At 38.9% G+C, this 18,735-nt stretch overlaps 1 protein-coding gene across 13 annotated transcripts in view; it reads right to left on the reverse strand.

Annotated features, from left to right (window-relative positions):
* Positions 1-724: 724 nt before the first annotated feature.
* Positions 725-18,735, reverse strand: part of spag9a (sperm associated antigen 9a) — a 63,866-nt gene continuing 45,855 nt past the window's right edge. For 8 of the 13 annotated variants that reach the window (XM_037544676.1, XM_037544677.1, XM_017705849.2 and 5 more), the window contains 12 exons: positions 18,421-18,642; positions 16,727-16,922; positions 13,748-13,870; positions 13,442-13,522; positions 12,724-12,791; positions 12,473-12,621; positions 11,347-11,518; positions 10,515-10,628; positions 9,930-9,965; positions 8,395-8,571; positions 6,846-6,989; positions 725-3,931 (listed from right to left, as the gene is read on the reverse strand). In XM_037544676.1, coding sequence (XP_037400573.1) covers positions 3,798-3,931; positions 6,846-6,989; positions 8,395-8,571; positions 9,930-9,965; positions 10,515-10,628; positions 11,347-11,518; positions 12,473-12,621; positions 12,724-12,791; positions 13,442-13,522; positions 13,748-13,870; positions 16,727-16,922; positions 18,421-18,642 — 1,616 coding nt within the window. In that variant the 3' untranslated portion in view covers positions 725-3,797. The remainder of the gene's footprint in view (positions 3,932-6,845; positions 6,990-8,394; positions 8,572-9,929; positions 9,966-10,514; positions 10,629-11,346; positions 11,519-12,472; positions 12,622-12,723; positions 12,792-13,441; positions 13,523-13,747; positions 13,871-16,726; positions 16,923-18,420; positions 18,643-18,735) is intronic. The other 5 variants (XM_037544682.1, XM_037544681.1, XM_017705848.2 and 2 more) reach the window with 1 other exon arrangement.

The raw sequence follows: 18,735 nt of genomic DNA on the forward strand, positions 1-18,735 counted from the left end.
GCAATAACAAAAGAAGTAAAATCCTTCTCAGTGGGTTACGGGCACAACAGAGAAGCCAAAGGTATGCAAGTAGCAATACACATGAACTTAGAGATAGAAATATGTCAAACAGCTTGTTTTAACCAACATAACAAAACAGATCTGACAAGTTTTTGTGTCTCTTTTAAAAAGCATTTTCGTTTGATGACGTGCGATTTGTACAAGAAAGGGAAGGAAAAATAGCCATGACATGCATCCAAAACCACGTCTTCACTGATTTTGATTCAGCTGATGATAAATGTACATATCAAACACTTTAGTTAGCACTGAGGCCGCTATGTAGTTACCCATATAGCAGCTGCTTTCTTTGATTGTAACAGTTTTGATTGTAAGTGGTTTAAGCATGAGTTTGATATGTCAGCTAATTCAGCTATACACTTAAAAGAGCTGGTTAACGCCAAAGTGAATCTGTAGAGCCGTGCAAGTAAAAGCTCATAAGGCCTAAAACACTTCATTTTACCAGGCTAATAAAACTGTTGTGTTTAGATGCCTTTCTCATACTTAAGGATAGTTAGAAACAAATTTCTTCCATATGGGAGTGCTCATTTGACTAATATTCTGCTAGATGGTTTATTTTCAATGAAAAATGTTCCAAACGTTTAAGAAATATGAAGAACGTTCAATATTTGAGATTCTGTACGAATGTACCAGTCAACGACACACTGAAAGAAAACATCACCAGCAGTTAATTCCCCATGAAATTGAGTTTAATAGATTGTTAAAAATAAGGCTATGATGCTGTTTTAGCAAACATTGAACAGGAAAAACCACAGTAATGACAAGCTGTGACAACCACAGCACATCCTGTGAGATTTAAAGAGGAATTCCACCCATCTTTCAAAATTCCTGCACAATTAAATGGTTGCGCTGTAAACAAAGTCATTCAGAGAGGTTTCATGTGAAATGCTGTGTTCTACAGAAATAGACAGTCAGAACCGTCCACAGTGGCGGTGATAGGAACCAGACGTCTGAAGAGTGCGACTCCTCTGAAAGTGCCCTTCAGAAAATGATCACACTGAAATGGTTACAAATGCACTCGCTGAAGTCCGAGAAATTGTTTGTTCATAAATATTTTAGAAAACAGATTTATTGTGTAGAGGTACATGCAGGACACTGTAAGGCAAAATCGTCCCCAAAAATATTTTTTTCAGATTCTTCACTGTTTTACTGTTATGTTTACATCTACAGTTGATTGATTCTTTGTATTGCCACATAACATGTCAGTGGTAATTGTATCCGGTGCAACAAGATGTAGCACAATTCACATAAACATACAACATAATAAATGTACAGTAAACAATATACAAGCTTTAATATAAGAGAATCATGAACATTATGAAAATCTACAGGTAGTGATACACCAATATGAAAATCCTTAGCCAAAACCAAAATTTAGAACACTTTGGGCCAAAAACAATAAATAAAACAAGTTTACATAAAATGAACTGCAGACTACAGGATGTGCCACAAAATGTCTTCGACAACAGCAAACGGATTCGTCTTCCAACAAAGTTCACTATTTTTTAGTGAACATTTTTTCATGTTTGTCATTTCATAAAACTGTGGGTACAGATTGCATTAGCATGCTCCAAAGAACTTGCACTTCTGTTTCTGTCATTTCTCAATATTTTGGTTATTTAGCAGGATGCAGTGTTATCAAGTGGCATCAAAACTGTAGCGGTTTTTGAGCGTTAAATGAAGGGAACAAACAATGACTACTTTATCACCATGTCTAATTTTATTAGCATTAAAATTATATCTAAATCTCAGATTTAGTTTTTCGATGGTAAATGAAATGGCCCTGGTTCCTGTCAACACTGTAAAGAAATCTGAGTCAATATTGTTCTCAACAATTAACCATTTCACAACAAACCTCTCTGAATGACTTTGTTTAAACCTCAATGACTGAATTATGCAGAAACTTTGAAAAAACTGGTGGAATTCCCCTTAAATGGATCAAGCAAGCATCCACCCATATGCATACACACACATACATACAACTGCAGCTACTGGAGCTTCAGTACAACTCTACATCAGTCACCTAAACACACGCACACACATCCACCCAAAAAGGTGGCAATAAACAGGGATTTGAACAAATACGCCGCAGTGTCCTTTTAAAAAACATGCATAGCTTAGTACAATGAATGTGTTGATTTTCCAGATGATCCACACAGAGGTTATTCTGTATACCCTACCTACTTCAGTCCATGATGTTATAACCAGTATTAATGTGATTCCTTCACAATGTCGGTGAGAACACACCAAATTGCTTCTGAGTATGTCTGACGTCACTCGAGTTATGTCAAAGTAATATAATTCTCATGTATAAAGTTACATTCTGAACCACAAAGTTCATTATGAAAAATAAATACTGGAATGGCAATACCAACGATATGAATATTCCCTTTCTAAGTCGGAATAAAAACAAAACTAGACCACTTGCAAGCCGGTTATTTTTTTCTTCTTCAAATACAAAAAACGTCAAACATTGGCCCCATCCTGCATTCATTTTGACAAACACCATCAAAGAAAAGACTATATCGTCTCACATACATGTACAAAAACAGCAAAGGAATGGGAATAATAACATACTGACTGGTTTCAACATCCCAGACTGTACACGTAAACACTCGAGTCAAGACAGAAACACATGAGCCAAAAAAAAAAACAAAAAAAAAAACACTGGCTTAGCGCTTGGAGACAAATGATGTAAGGTGCAAAACAAACCGATTTCTGAAAAAATCCCTGTCAAGGAAAATAGCAGTCCTATAAAAAATTTGATCGCTGATTTTGTTTAGAGAATGTCGCTAAACGTGAAAAAAAAGTCGCCTAGGGCGAAATGCAAGTGACTATATCCACACTGTTAAGCGTTTGTTCTTAGATCTACAATTTGTCCTTTGGTAACAGGGAAGTCCCTTTTGAATAACATAAAAGACCGCACATGTTGGTCTTAGAGTAAATGTAGGTGTACGTTAGTTACTATTTTAAAGTGCCAGCAAGCTAGTTCTAGCATAAAGGTGCTAACACGCTAGACAGACTTTAGAGCTAGGGCCTTGATGAACGACATACTGGACTCTTCCATGCAGGCAAGAAAACACCCCTAGAAGAGAGACATGCCTCTACACACCATGCCGTTAAGGTGCTAGGATAATACATACAGGACCCATGCCACGATCAGCAAAAACAGCCTCCTGACCCTCTAGAAACATCTACCACAACACAATCCCACTGCATGTAACCCACAGCTCCAGAAGGTGGCCCGGTCTTGCACAATGCCTATCAATCAAACAAAAACAAAACACGACATACAAATTCATCCTGCATTATAATCCCTTATACAGTATAACGTGTGGTAATACACTTGGTCATGGTGTAAACTAAAAATGCTCATTTCCTTCACGAATCCCTGTGTTTCAGTACTCAAGTAGAGTGCTGCTCATTATTTGGACGGACCATTCAGGATTTACAGTCCTGGACAGATTCACCTGCTCCCTTTAATATTCCCTGCAATTCTCTCCCTTTTTCTGATCTCCTATTAACCTTCATGTCTTGTCAAGAACAAATGCCAAATTCATAAAAAATGATAAACCTCATAGACTTCGTTAAAATCGCCGGTGATGTGAGCTGCTGAGACTGTTCTAATAATAATGGGAATCATCGTAACAATAGTGAAATAAAAACGTTAAACGGAGGCCCATGTAGGGTTACTCGAGGAGACTGAGCTCTCTGCTGAACCTGAGGCAGTGATTGGACGGTCACTCGTCGCCGATGGCAACCTGCCAGACAATGATGTGGCTGCGCTCCGTTTTAGCAGGAGCCGATTGCAGCTTGACTGTGGGCTCCAGCGGCTCCTCATCCTCACCTGCTCCCCCCCCTCCATCGTCATCACCTGACAAAGACAGAGCAGACAGTTTGGTGAAAAGTCAGATATTATGAAAATCAGATGTGGTTTCAGAGACTAAATACCTATAAAAAAAACAAATAAATAAAAAATAATAAAAACTGCAATTGTCACACGTTACACGTGACAACCCAATGCTCCCACTACAATCCTCCCACCTTTAAAAGAGTGTGCTTCATCGGTCAGTCTAACAATAAGTAAAACTATACAGAACAGATTGAGGAACAAAAATTCTAGATGATACAGTTATTAATTTATCAGCTGCATCAGGCCTATTCAAACTCCAAGATTTCCTTTAATACATTTTTTCATATAAAATATTATTTATATTATGCTTTGGCCGAATACCTCACTGAGAGATGTGTGTCTATTTTTCTCAGGAGGCCCAGCCAATCATCATTTTAAATTCAATACTTAATCAAGTCAAAGTCATTCCATTGTTTAATACTTTGCATTAGTCCAGCGTTGTAAACTAAACCTTGACTGAGACTACATAACCACTGTCTTGTTTGAAAATGATACGTGTCTATGAGGAGTGTGCCATCTCACCCACATATCTGAACTGGACTGGTCTCCACAGAGGCTGCTGCGACAAAGCGAAGTTTACTTTCAGTCAGTGTTGGTTTTCTTACTCTCATCTTTGACACGAGGGGGAGTCGGGGCCCTTTCTGTTACTGTTATTATTAATCATGTTAATCTGCTAGAGTTAGCAGAATAAATGCAATTGATCTCATGTTTGGCTGACTCCTCCTTTTCATCTACTCAGCTCACAAGAATGAAGAGACATACATTCTCACACGTTTTACACTGGCATTCTGTGATGACCCGGCCTTGCTCTCCCTCTGATTGGCCTAGTTCTCATTGCCTTTATTGGTTAGGAGTGAAATGGCTAGGGTAAGAAAATTGCAGAGTAGGGGTGGTTCTTTGCAGAATGCAGGTGTCTCTATCCACAGATGCTGTCCTTCAATTGATCAAATCCAGTAACCCAACCACCTGCCCACTGGATCCCATCCCACCTGCATTGTTCCAGTCAATCTCCAATGACTTACTACCCTTCATCACTTTTCCCATTAACAAGTCCTTGTCATCAGGCGAGGTTCCATCAACTTTCAAGAGTACTTGCAAGAGTACTTCCCATCCTGAAAAAAAAAAACACGCTTGACAGCTCTGATGTCAACAACTGCAGACTGGTATCACTCCTCTCTTTGCTTTCAGAAATTCTTGAACATGCAGTCTATAATCACCTGCCTCTCTTTCTCACACAGAACCAGCTCCAGGAGCCCAACCAGTCTGGCTTCAAACCAGCGCACTCAACAGAAACTGCTCTTACAGTATTGACCGGGAAGCTCCAGTCAGCAAGGTAAGCCAAACTGCCATCTGTCCTGATTCTTCTTGACCTTTCAGCAGCTTTTGACAGTCAACTATACAATCCTTCTGGACGTCCTCACCAACCTTGGAATCACTAGCTATGCGTGGAAGTGGTTAAAGTCCTATCTGGAGGATCGCTCTTATCAGGCTCCTAGCAGGCTCTCCACTGGTGTCCCACAAGGCTTGGTGCTGGGTCCTCTTCTTTTTTCTCTTTACACTAGCATCTCATGGCTTCTCTTATCATTGTTATGCTGATGACGATCAACTAATGCTTTCTTTCTCACCCTCTGACACACAGGTTTCCAGTTTCTCGGCATGTCTGTCTGACATCTCTTCATGGATGGCAGTTCACCACCTGAAGCTCAATCCTAGCAAGACTGAGCTGCTATTCATCCCTGCAACTACAGGTCCTCATCATGATCTTGCCATCCCATTGAGATTGTTCCATCTGTAGAGGCAAGAAGTCTTGGTGTGACTCTGGATGGCCAGTTATCATTCTCGACTCACATGGCAAACCTAGCTCAGTTATGCAGATTTCTCCTGTACAACATCCGGAGGATCCGACCCTTTCTCACTCAAGAGGCTGCCCAGGCGCTAATGCAGTCTCTTGTCATCTTAAGGCTTGACTACTGCAACTCGCTCTTGGCTGGTCTTCCCATGCAGGCCATCAAGCCTCTGCAACTCATCCAGAATGCAGCAGCACGGCTCGTCTTCAATCTCCGCAAATTCAGCCACCATAAATCTTGCCTATAAAGGCAAAAATGGACCAGTCCCTACCTACTTGATCTCCAAATATGAAATAGTTCATTCCACCCACCCATTAACCTTCTTTTACTGTCAGGTCTTTACTGTCCTGTGTTTAGTGGTTATATAGTCTATTTCAGAGGTTCTTAAGGTGGTGGTCAGGACACCTGTGAGGGCCGTGACTTGGGCCCAGGGAGGTCCCGAGAGTGGTGCTACAGTGTTGCTACCTTAACACCTTAGAAGATACCTTATGAATGGAAAGAGGGGGTTGCGAAATGTTTATAAACCCAAAAAAGGGTCACAGAGAAAAAGATTAAGAAGTCCTGGGCTATTTTATAGTGTTATTTTATAGTTCTGTTTACAATTTATTGTCTGTATTTACTGTACTTCTGCTTTATTTCACATATTGTCTGTATTTACTGTCTACTTATGCTTTATATTAAATGTTAAGTGGTTCCCTGAATTCTGTTTGTTCATTTTTATAAATGTTGGATACCAAACATGTCTCAGCTTTTTGACTACATGTGGAGGGAAAAACTGTATGAACCTAATTACCCTAATTATCACTTCAGCTTGCTAAATGCAGCCATCAAACTAAACCATTCAATTTGGACACTTTATAGTAGCCCAGATTAAGGTTGTTCAGTTTTATAAGATTTTCTGTAAGTGTCTCCCACCACTTTGAAAGCAAACAAAAATTAGGTTCACAGAAATTGAAAGTTCTACTATTTTGTTTTATTGCTATGCTAAAAAATGTAGCATGTGAACAGTGGGTGTCTAGAGCTCGTACCCATCCTGAAATCGATATAGCCCTCCCCTCCGCTCATGACCAGCATGAACCTGGACTGCTGCTCCTGCGATGGACTATCAGAAGAAGGAGCGTCTGAGTCTTGGGTTATGCTTTCAGGTGACATTGTTGGGGGAACGACTTGACCTAAGAACAAACACAAAAGGAAAAAGGTAAAGGAAAAAGTTTGGCACCACCCTGACACTAAAGTGAGAAAAAATGCAAAGCTTTGGAGATGATATGTTGCATGGTTAGAAATCACTAGATGCCTCACAGCAATATTTTTGTAATCCAAGATTCAGACACAACACAGTATTTTCATGATTTGTAATATGCTAAGTACTGCAATACGACATACTGCATTATGTTACGATGTATAATATATTTCTAAAAATATCTGACACCTTGGATACTATTCATTCTCTTCAAGGTGGTCCCATTGCTGTACACAATTCACAGTGTGCACATCCTACCCACTGAAAGGCACTGTGGCATAATCTCCACTAAAAGCCAGAGTTAATAGAATGGGATGCTCTGGAGCAGCCTCACAAGATCACCATGCCCATTGCCAAGCATTGCCTAGAGGTGTATAAAACTAGAACTTGGTCGTGGAATACCGGCGCAGTGTTTTCTGGAGTAATGGCGCTCCATCCAATATCTTTGGGACGAGTTGGAGTGATATTATGAATTTAACAGTAAATCACTCCGTAAGCTTGACAGCACATCCACACAAAATAGTCACTGCCATAAAAAACAAAACGCAACTCCATTTACTGTTTCAGGATTTATATGAATGGAAAACACCAGCTGCCATTTACAATGAACATTTCATATATGGATCAAATGAGCAATTCGAAATAACTTTTCTTCTTCTTTAAAGTTAGCATTTTGTTATGACAGCAATGGTGTGCGTGTGTTTATACTCACCTTCATTTATTTAATTACCAGTTAAAACGGCCGTTTTACAGGAGACATTTTTAGAATATTTGATATAACCGTCGTATGACCATCCACACCTCTGCTTTTGGACATACAGTACATTACTTTATGCCTCCAATAAAAATTTGGATTCATTTAATACATTTTACACTTTGCTCTGTTTTTCATTGAAGCAAATCAGAAGTGTGAAGTAGGCAAAGCAATATTTACTCAACAAACAATAAAAACTTTTTTGCCACCACAAATAGAGGCCTTGAAATAATAATATTGAAGCAAATCAGAAGTGTGAAGTAGGCAAAGCAATATTTACTAAACAAACAATAAAAACTTTTTTGCCACCACAAATAGAGGCCAGAAATAATAATATAAAAAAAGAAGTACTAAGAAGACAGTTGAATGTGGTGTCCTGTTAGTCCAACCAATGAGCATATTAGAGAAAGAACATCTGAAAAAGCAAATCACAAACTATTAATACTTGGGCCTTTGTGTTTTTTTTTCAGCTAACGTTTTGCAATACTGTGTTTTTATTTGTTGTGTATGTTTGTGTATACACACACACACACACACACACACACACATATATATATATATATGTATATATATAAAAAGACACCTGGTACTGCAGCGAAGAACTTCACAGCATCTCTGTGGCCATGGAAGCAGAGCTGGGCGTGGGCCATGGAGCAGTAGGGCACAAATGAGCCTGAGGTCACACTGTCCAAACTCTCATCCCCGTACACTCGGACCGCACCACCGGGCCGGCTAGCTATAGCCCCCACATTCTTATTAGCTACAATGCAGAGAAAAGAGACAGCCAATGTTAACCTCATGGCTCTTAACAAAAACATAAGGAACATTTCTGCTCAACACTAAAGCAAATGTTCCGTGAGAAAACAAAGTTATACAATTAGCCTTCTACTCCACATGTAGCGGACCAGCCAAAGCACAGTGTTTAACGTTTGATTTCTGGCACTGTATGACATACTGCTGTCTATAAAAATGGGCAAAAGCACAGACAAAATGTAGGATTCATGATAGCTGCTACTACTGGCTTTAGCTATGTGTATTACATAGATAATAGTATGTCATACTAAGTCATTAGTCTGTTTGAGATTACTTGACAACAACACAGTTTAAGGCAAGAGGGTAATTATTTAGGTATTCAGTTTGCAGTTTGATCTTAATCCATGAGTTATAAGCTTTCATTACTTAGTAATTGCATTAGGCCTGTTTCACACATATTACCTGTTTATGGTGTGAGTGACGTTCATTTCCGTTAGAGAATTCAAACAGCGTGCGTCACAGAATTTAGAAAACTAGAGTCAACCTTATTTTTTTGCATGCGCCACATGGGCCATGCAGCAAAATACAATGAAATAAACTATGAAAACCAATGAAAATGAAACAGAAGCCTACATTAAAAATGCTAATTCTTCATTTGTCTGTTGTTAAACAACATACTGGCTTTCCTGGTAGGTCTACCAGGCTTGAAACAATTTCAGAAAGCTACCAATGGTAGACAAATGTCATGGTATTTTAAATTATATTTTATTGAGTGAAGCAAGTGATTGGACTATTTATCCATTTTAAAAAAGGATCTCTGTAGAACTTGCTTGGCTTTACCACTGTGCACCTTGTGTAAATGTGTGAATGGCCATGTAAGCAATGTAATGGTCACACTGGTACAACTGCATGTTCTGCAGACGTAATGTGTGTGAAACAAGCCTGAGCCTCATATCTCCAGTGCAAAAAACATTCAGGCTGATCAAATACATCTGAAGAGGAAATTTGTGCCTATTCTTCTGCTGAACTACAACTTTAAGTTACATTAGTTGAACAGTGTGCAACAGGAGCATAATGCACAGACTGACTATTTGGACTCAAAGCATCTGCCATCAAGATGAGGTGAACGTTAAAAAGTTAAAGCTCGCACACCCTAGATACACCAGTAGAAAACAGAGAGAGAGAGGGAGAGAGAGCGTTAAGAGAGAGAAGGAGTGCAAGAGAAACAGAGGGAGAGATAACAAGAACTATCCAATATTGAAGAAGGAGACCAAGATGCAGAAGTAAGCGCAAGCTTGCATATAGCAACAAGGCGAGGTCATATCACAGCCAGCCTGCCGGACATGTGGCACTTTTCCCACTCACCCCTCAGCCTGAGGAGTCCATGCTGTAGACCCACAGCTATGGAGAGAGGAGCCCAGAGGACAGTCAGAGACAGGAGATTGGAGATAATAGAGAAGAAAGGAGACGTAGGGAAGTAGAGAAGCCTGAAGTCTACTACTTATTGGGACTTTGCTCCTTTTCTATTTACACTGCCCACCAAAGGCTTGGGACTTTGACAATCTGTTTACTGTACAAGCAAATAAATGAGCATTTTCTTGGTCAGTGTAGATTATCTTCATGTTAAATACAAAGCTGTTAAGATCTTGCCCTTGTGGTTGCTAAAACTGCTGAATTAAAGGAGCACCTAAAAACAGTGCTACTTTGAGTACATATTAGCACACAAATCTTTCTACTTTTAACCCCCTTCTGGAAAAAATCTTTTTTACAATACATGATTATATACACTATACATAAAAATAAAGGGCGAAGTGAATGGTTTCAGTGAATGGTTCTTTAAAGACGGATTTTTATACAGGGTATATATGTATAGGGGCATCCAATATGATTGTACCAACAGCCCCTTCAATATGAGATCCTGTGTCTATGGAAATGTATTAATGAACTCACACTCTGATAAGGGGATGGAAATGATGACGCCGTTTCCTGTCCCAACCCACAGCCGGTTACAGGACACCATGAGAGCTGTGATCCTCACGAAAGAGAAGCCCAATTTACCCGTTCCTACCAGTAAAAGAAAGAAACGGTCAGTGGTGTCATGGCGCTGAAACAGCTTTGACTCTGCATACTCTTAAAGCATTTTAACTTTCCTGGGTCCCCCATGGCTGCAAAGGCCTTAAAATGAAACCAATCTGACCAATCTTTACATTTTCAAAACATAAAAGGCAGAAGTGTAGACTCAAAACATTCGATACAGAACGTAAATCAAACATAAATGTAACTGATTATGGAATCATGTAATTAATAGAGATGCACCATAATGCGAACCAAAATAATGCACTGTTTGTGTACAGTAATTACATGTTAATAGTTATATAATGTACAGCAAACCAACAATAATAATTCCAGACGTCTAAGGGTCACAAAGGTCAATTTAAGGCTGTGAAACCAACATGTCACAATTTGTCAAATTAATTAGCTTCACCTCTGAGACCACAACATTGTTTCCGAAAGCTGCACTTCAGACAATACTGTGTATGTGCGATCAAGCATTTCACATCAACAATTTCAGCGTGACTGTTTACACCGCCTCAGCTCTGAACACTGTGGCGTAAAATCTATGCAGCATAGCCTTGGATAATAAGATTAGTCACACTACAGATCAAAAAAACCTTGAAGTAGCAGCAACGCCTCAAATCACATTATGCTTGTTCCCCTCTCCAGAGATCTATAAAAGCCTGAGGTGTGTTAAGGATGAAGGTGTGCTTCTCCCCCTCCTCACCTAGCATCTTACTGACATAGGGCTCAATGTCTACGTCTTGGAGATGCTGGAAAGTGTGGGCGTGGAAGAGACGAAGAGTGGAATCCAGACGAATGGACACCCAAATGCCGTCACCCACCCAGGCCAGCTGACGCACCTGACTCTCCTTGCGGGGATGAGCATCAAATGATTTCTGCAAACACAAGTAGCCCTTAATCATGCAGCCTACTAGCCATTAAGAACATAACTAATATTAGTAGAGTATTTTTCAAAGGTTTTGGACTTGGTTACCATTATATTTATTTTGTACAATGGTAACTTCTACAATACATGTTGAAGTATTATAAATAATGCACCAAAAGGTATTTTTTCTCCAGATAGTTATTAACCCATGCTTCAGACTCATACCATTGTGTACAATTTCATTCTACAATTCCAACAATTTCATACATGATGTAGATTACTGCTGTTTGCACTACCACATGCTGCTTGCCCCTATGTAATCTTTATGTTGCTTGTATATTGTGTATTGTCTGTAAATAATATGTACATTGTCTGCATTATGTGCGTCCATATATAGTCTGCATATTGCTTGCATACTGTGTTTATCATATATTGTGTATTTCCGGTAAATTATTTGCACACTGTACAAATTGCAATTGCATTAAATGCAACTTCACAATTGTTTATTGCATTTAATACTAGAGCGACACCAACAGCTGGAACCAAATTCTTTGTGTGTCTCAAACATACATGGCCAATAAATCTGATTCTGATTCTGATCTACAGTTCTGTTCTGGACAAACCTAAAAGTTAAAACAAACTTAAATATGGCATCTTTCTACACATCTCATGCCACATTTTTTATTTATTTGATAAGTTGATATTTTGGAAACAATTAAGCAGCAGTCTGCCTAACCAATATGTTAAAACACTGTTTTTGGTGTAGTGTAGTGGTTAACACCACTGCCTTCTACACTGTACACTGGGGTTCAACCCCCCACCTGGATAAGCACCCTACATTATACCTATAAGAGTCCTTGGGCAAGACTCCTAACGCCACCTTGGCCTACCTGTGAAAATGATTAAATTGTAAGTCGCTGTGGATAAGAGCATCTGCCAAATGCCATAAAAAAGGGGTATGAACCTCAATCTTCATAGCTTTGGGCTGGATGACATAGATCTTGTTCCTGTAGCCGCACCATACTTTATCATGCACCACTGTCATGCAGCGGATGGAGTGGTGAGGCCGGCCCAGGTCCAGTAAGTGGTAGTTGGTTAAATCCCACTGGCTGTCTATAAAGTGAGACAGGGAAACAACATATTTTTCAAAGCTGGGAAGCACAGAGGTTTGGAGAACCTACCTAATATTCAGAATTATGGAAATGAGAGCCTTACCTAGACCTCTGTGGAAGATGGCTAGTGTACCATCAGCTAAAGCCACTAGTACTCGCCCTTTAACGTGACTATGGAAACAGACATCAGGCATACAAACTGAGCAAGTAACCAAAACAATTCAAAAGAAACTGACTGGTTAAGTTAGTTTTGTGTAGGAGCTAGAATGCTAGCATAGCTAATAAATAAATACATAATAATAAAAAAACTAAAATAATAATTAAAAATGCTTTAAAATGTCTTCTGTTTTTAACCATACAACATATTTTTGTTTTTATATACAGTATAAGAAAACACATAATTTGTTCATTTAAAGCTTACATAACAACTTGATGCAGTTTAAGGTCAGTGTATGATTTATACTCATGCAAGCAGTTTGCCCAGCGCTTAATTGGTGGGACGTAAGCTTCCATTACTAAAAGCTAATTGAGCCTGGTAGCATCTAGTGCAAAACTAATCAAGCATTCTTCGTACACCGAACATGTCTTAGTTGTCTTAGTTTGGATTAATGAGAAAATTGCGTAAATTCGATATTTTGCTGAACCAGTGCTTCACCATTACTGCCACTTTTCAGAGCATGTGTGGTTTTTCAGCACAAAATCAAATGTGATAACACGCAAATCAAATCTATCCTTTTCTATTCAAAATTAGAAATCAAACTGACATTAACGTAACATTTGTCCTAATCTAATAAGCTAATCCTTCACTCTTTTCCACTCACACTATGTTGAGAATAGAATCCTTCAGCTTCACTGCATGGAGGCACTTCCTCCACCGGGCCACAGAAGAGTGCACATACAAGCTAGAGGAAAGGTTGAAAAAGAGACAAACAATGCATCAAAATGTCACCTTGCTAAAACAAATGCATCCATTTAATCCAAAGCAATTTTTACCAGACTAAAATGACCCTGCATAGATGTCAAACAAGCCAGCCAAAGACCCTAGAAATATGCTAAAATGCTGTTCCTGCTGGAGGAAACTGTGTCTAGAAAAGGAAGATATTTCTGTCTGTGTGGGTGTGTCTCACCAGCCATTCTGGGCTCCCAGCCACATGGTGGGCAGAGTGCTGCTCATCCTCTGCATGTCTTCCTTGGCCTGGTCCTGCTCACTGCCCGGAGACAGCGCCCCATCTCTTTCCTGACCTGACTCCCTAACACACACACACACACAACCACACTCAAGTCAGTTTATTAGTAATAGTTATCAGATGACAGTAAAGAGATGACATGACGGAGTTGGTAAATATGGCATAATTCTTAGTTTATCTTTCATTAAATTAAAGGTAAGTCAACTGGCTGGCTTTCTGTCTAGGAACATAAGTCTGTCAGAATATTACCAGGAGTACTGTTCTCACACAAACCCAATTAAAAAAAAAGTTGGGACAGTACATGACATGCTGATAAAAACAAAAAGCAGTTATTACTACATTCTGCTTGACTGTATTGAATTTAAAATGGTACAAAAACACAATATCTCATGTTTTACCTTACGAATTTCATTGTCTTACAAATTTATGCCAGCAACATGCTTTAAAAAAGTTGAGACAGGAGCATGATCACCACGTGTAACATCACATTTCCCTTTAACGGCACTCAGTAACTGTTTAGTGACCGATGATACTAATTGATCCAGTTCTAAAAGAGTCATTTTTTTGCTATTATTCTGCTATACAGTCTTCAGCTGTGAAACTGCATAGGTCTTCTGTTGTCTTGTTTTGAGCTTAAAGGGACAGGAGACATTTAAATGGGAGACATTCTTGAACTGGAGGCAGACCAGTCTAGCCTACACTCTCTGATAACACAGCCATGCTGTTGTAACTCATACAGAACAGGGCTTGTTATTGTTAAGTTGAAATAAGCATGCAGGTTCCTGAAAAAACGACATTGTCTAGAAGGCAGCATTTGTTCTAAAATGTATTTGGCGTTAATGGTGCCTTCACAGATGTGTAAGTTGCCCACTAATGCACTTCCACCCTAAGACACGTGCTGGCTTTTGAACTTTACACTAGTAAAAATCTGAACGGCCCTTTTCTTCTTTGGCCCAGAGAACACAACATCCATTATTTCCATAAACAATTTTAAAGGTTTGCTCCTCACACCACAATACATGTTCCCACTTTGTACGAGTCCATTTCAGACGAGCTCAGAGAAATCGGTAGCTTCTGTTTTCTTCACCTGTCTAAGATGTCTTTGGAAGTGAAGTCAAGTCAAAGTTTATTTACATAGCGCTTTTTATAACAGGTGTTGTCACCAAGCAGCTTTACAGAAAAATAATGCACATTTCACAATGTTTATAGTCTTAAATTGCCCAGTGCAAACTTCTTTAGAATGTGTGGCATGCATTCAACTCCAGAATGACCCTATATTTACAATGAACAATGAAGTTAGTAAAGGAAACCAAAACATATCTTGTCTTTGTCCTGTTTCCATTCAAATACAGGTCAAAGTAGATTTATAAACCACCGCTTTCTGTTTTTATTTTAGCTTCTTTTTTGGAATTTGGTTTGTACATCCCCATGCATTTTATAGGAATATTGCGCTCTCCCTCATCAGAGCTCTACATTCCCAGACTTACGTTCACCAGCCTACCTCCAACCCACTTGTCAGCTACTGTTTCATTCTGCAAGGTTAAACAACATCGTTTTTCAGTTCTGAGCTTTTACTTCCCTGCAGTTCTTCTCTGCTTCTTTTGACTGTTCTAAACATCCGTCAGATTTTTTCCCTGGTTTTTGCCCTCTAGATTTTGTTACCAATTGTTACTGTTTTTTTTTATGTTTCATCTTGGACTGTGCCTCCACTTTGGCTTTGTGGACCGTCAATGAACTTACTGCATCCAGTCTCAAGGCTGTTTACTACAAATGCAATAAAAAAAAAAATACAGCTGTATGTCTGCTCAGTAAATTATATATATATATATAAAAAAAAACACTATTGCTGTTCTACAGGGAGATTCACTCAAAAGATGCCCTGAATATTGTGTAATAACTCTCTCTAGGATGAAGCAATCTGAGTGAAACAACATGCAATGTGTTCCTCAGTATATGGAGCTTTGAACAAGCCGGAATGCCCTTGCATCGGAGCAATGGAGTTGGCAACCGTCGCAGCGCTTAACCTCCGTTTGCAACTTCCGGGTTCATACCCCCGTACTCTTTCATGTGTCTAGCAGAAAACGGAGAACACTTCCAGCATCGCATGTAATACAACCAATTACACATGCATCAACACATTATTCTGGTTCAGATTACTTCAACACAATACAATACAACACAATATTCAAATCTCCCTATAGTATCTTAACTGACTGCATCTGCTACTGCCTATTGCTATACTGTCAATGTTTACTGACTGTTCATGTCATGGCACATAATGCAATATTCCAGCCAAAGTCCTCCATCCTGAACTATTCTACCACTCTACTCGTTTTAATGTTCAGAGCTCTGAACTGAAGCAGACCCTAAAACTCCTCCTCTCACACACACAGAGGTTCAACTGTAAATCAGTGATGAACTTCAAATTGTGCAAATCAATTTTATGGCCACTACTGATAATCACTGACACACTGACAGCACCTATTTTTATAGTGAAGACATCAAAACTATAAATAACATGATGACTAAAATTACAAAACAATTTGACTTAAAAAATAAATTTCAAACATCTATTTGCAAAAGTTTAAAGCAGAATTTTAAGTGTAACAGAAAACATAGTTAAATTGGCCATTTCTGTGCATTGTCTTGCAAATTTCTACTTATTTGTTCAGCTGAACATATTGGAAAAAAATAAAATGTGCTATAACGTTTGCAGAGAACACATTTTCTGTTTTTCCCTCCAATATGTTAATGCCTTTAATATTACAAAACACACATTTAGCTCGATGTGTTTATATTTTTTAACCTTATTTTAAAAAGAGCAGGACACTGTACATTATGACTTTTTGGTATTTTGAAGCTTATAATGAAGCACAGAGATAGAAAACCTGCATTCTCCCTCATACTTTCTCTGCTCACCTTGTATTACTGTCTGTGGCTGTGGTGGTCTCAGTGGGCTGTGCTCCCAGTGGGTCCGTGAACACATGCTCAGTGTAAATGCCAGGCTGACTGGCATCTGTTCCTGCGCCTCCCTCTTCTTCCTCAGTGGCCTCGGTGGCCTCCTCTGCTGTGGGGACGCCGTCTTCATTAGGGCTAGATTCCCTAGACAACTCCACTACACAAACATGAGATTTACTGTACCACTGATAACAGCTCATATATAAACATATACCTGATACTGGAGTTATTACATCAAAGTTGCAGAGCACCAAATCAGGATGTACACACATCAAATCAGCAAGCACCGAAGAAAGATGGTGTCTAAGCAGCAGTCGGGGGAAAGTGTTGTAAATGTCATGAAACACATTCATGTGTTTGAAGTTGAATGTCAAAAACATACGTATGTCAAAATGTACATATTCATGGACATATTATTTAACCTTTAGAAACTACAGAATTATTACTGTTGTTTTCCTTTATTTTTTCAACGCAATTATTAGTGTGGTCAAATATTATGCGTAATAATGTGTTAATACATTAAACTGTCAATACCACACAATTTTTCAATGCTGTTAATGCGTTTTCCAAGACAGACCATACAAACTATCTGCAGTTCCAGTCTGAAGACCAGCTGCTTGAAAGCTGCATCTGGTTGTTATAGAAACCACGTCTGCAGCCCTCTCATTGAAATACAGCTTTTAGATCACTTTTAAAGAGACACATTGAGCACTTTTGGAAGATTACGGATCAATAAACAACAAACTAACAAAAGTTCTTATTGAATCAAAAAGCATTACAAACGAGAGCAAGAGGCTTCCTACAGCCATGGAATGGAGGAGCTGAAATCAATGACTGTATATTTATGATATAAACACTCATTGGTTGGAACATGCAGCTACTGTTGCTCTCACTGGACGCTGAAGATGAAAACTAGAAACTGTGTACACAGTATGAAAATTACACGATTTTTACACTCATGTTCCTGAAAGTAATAAATATGTTCTGATTAAACGTAATTTGCCTGCTCTTACAGCAATAACACACTGCACTGCTTTTAAATCAAATTAAAATCTGAGTAAATAAAACATGCATTAATTAATTATTCCAATTTATTCCACAAAACCATGTAATTAATCACAGTGAATTAGTTAAATTATTTGTCAGCACTAGTAATTACATAACTATTGAGAATCCTACTTTTTAAAATTGTTTTCAATGACTTTTAATTAAATCTAACTTTTTAAAGCCAGTCAAACGGTTTGATGTGAAATGCTCCATTCTAGAGGAATTTACACACTCAGCACAAATAGTTTTTTTTATTTACAATCCAAAATTACCAATGAACCTTCATCATGTCTTCTAAGCTTTTATATGCAATGTTGATGTTTGTAGTAAATCTGAAAATATTTTCTTTGGAACTACTTTGCAATGTCCTGTACGCTTCTCTCAAAACTGTCATAAAGCAAAATCTGAGGTCAACATAACTATTTCGTTCCATCATTTTCTGTGTGGGAACTTGTGGAGACAGAATTTCTCAACTTGTTTCAGTGAGTTACAATTAAAAATCCTTCACAGAAAATGACACCATACTTTTCTTCTATTGCTACTTCATGCACTACTTCTAAAGCAGCAAAGACTAAGTTAAATATCTGTGCACAAAAAACACTTCTTACCTGTACCCCTAACAGGGCTGAGCTCTGCAGGAAGCTCATTGGTCCCTGTGCTGCCAGAGCCTGCCCCCTCCGCTATGCAACCGATTGCCGAGATGCCGCTCAGTGCTCCTTCACTGCCCTGTGAGCTGTTACTGGCCACGCTCCCGGTCAATGAGCCCTCAAGCACCCCCTCTGAGTCTTGAGGAACTTCCTCTCCAGCAAGGTAATCTGTCTCCAGGACACCTAAAACACACACAAGAATATACAAAAACACATTTAGTTTCCTCTCAATGATCGTCCTTTACAATTAATGGCATTTCCTTGTTATGTAAAAGC

This window comes from Pygocentrus nattereri, chromosome 14 (assembly GCF_015220715.1).
Source record: "Pygocentrus nattereri isolate fPygNat1 chromosome 14, fPygNat1.pri, whole genome shotgun sequence".
Taxonomy (NCBI): domain Eukaryota; kingdom Metazoa; phylum Chordata; class Actinopteri; order Characiformes; family Serrasalmidae; genus Pygocentrus; species Pygocentrus nattereri.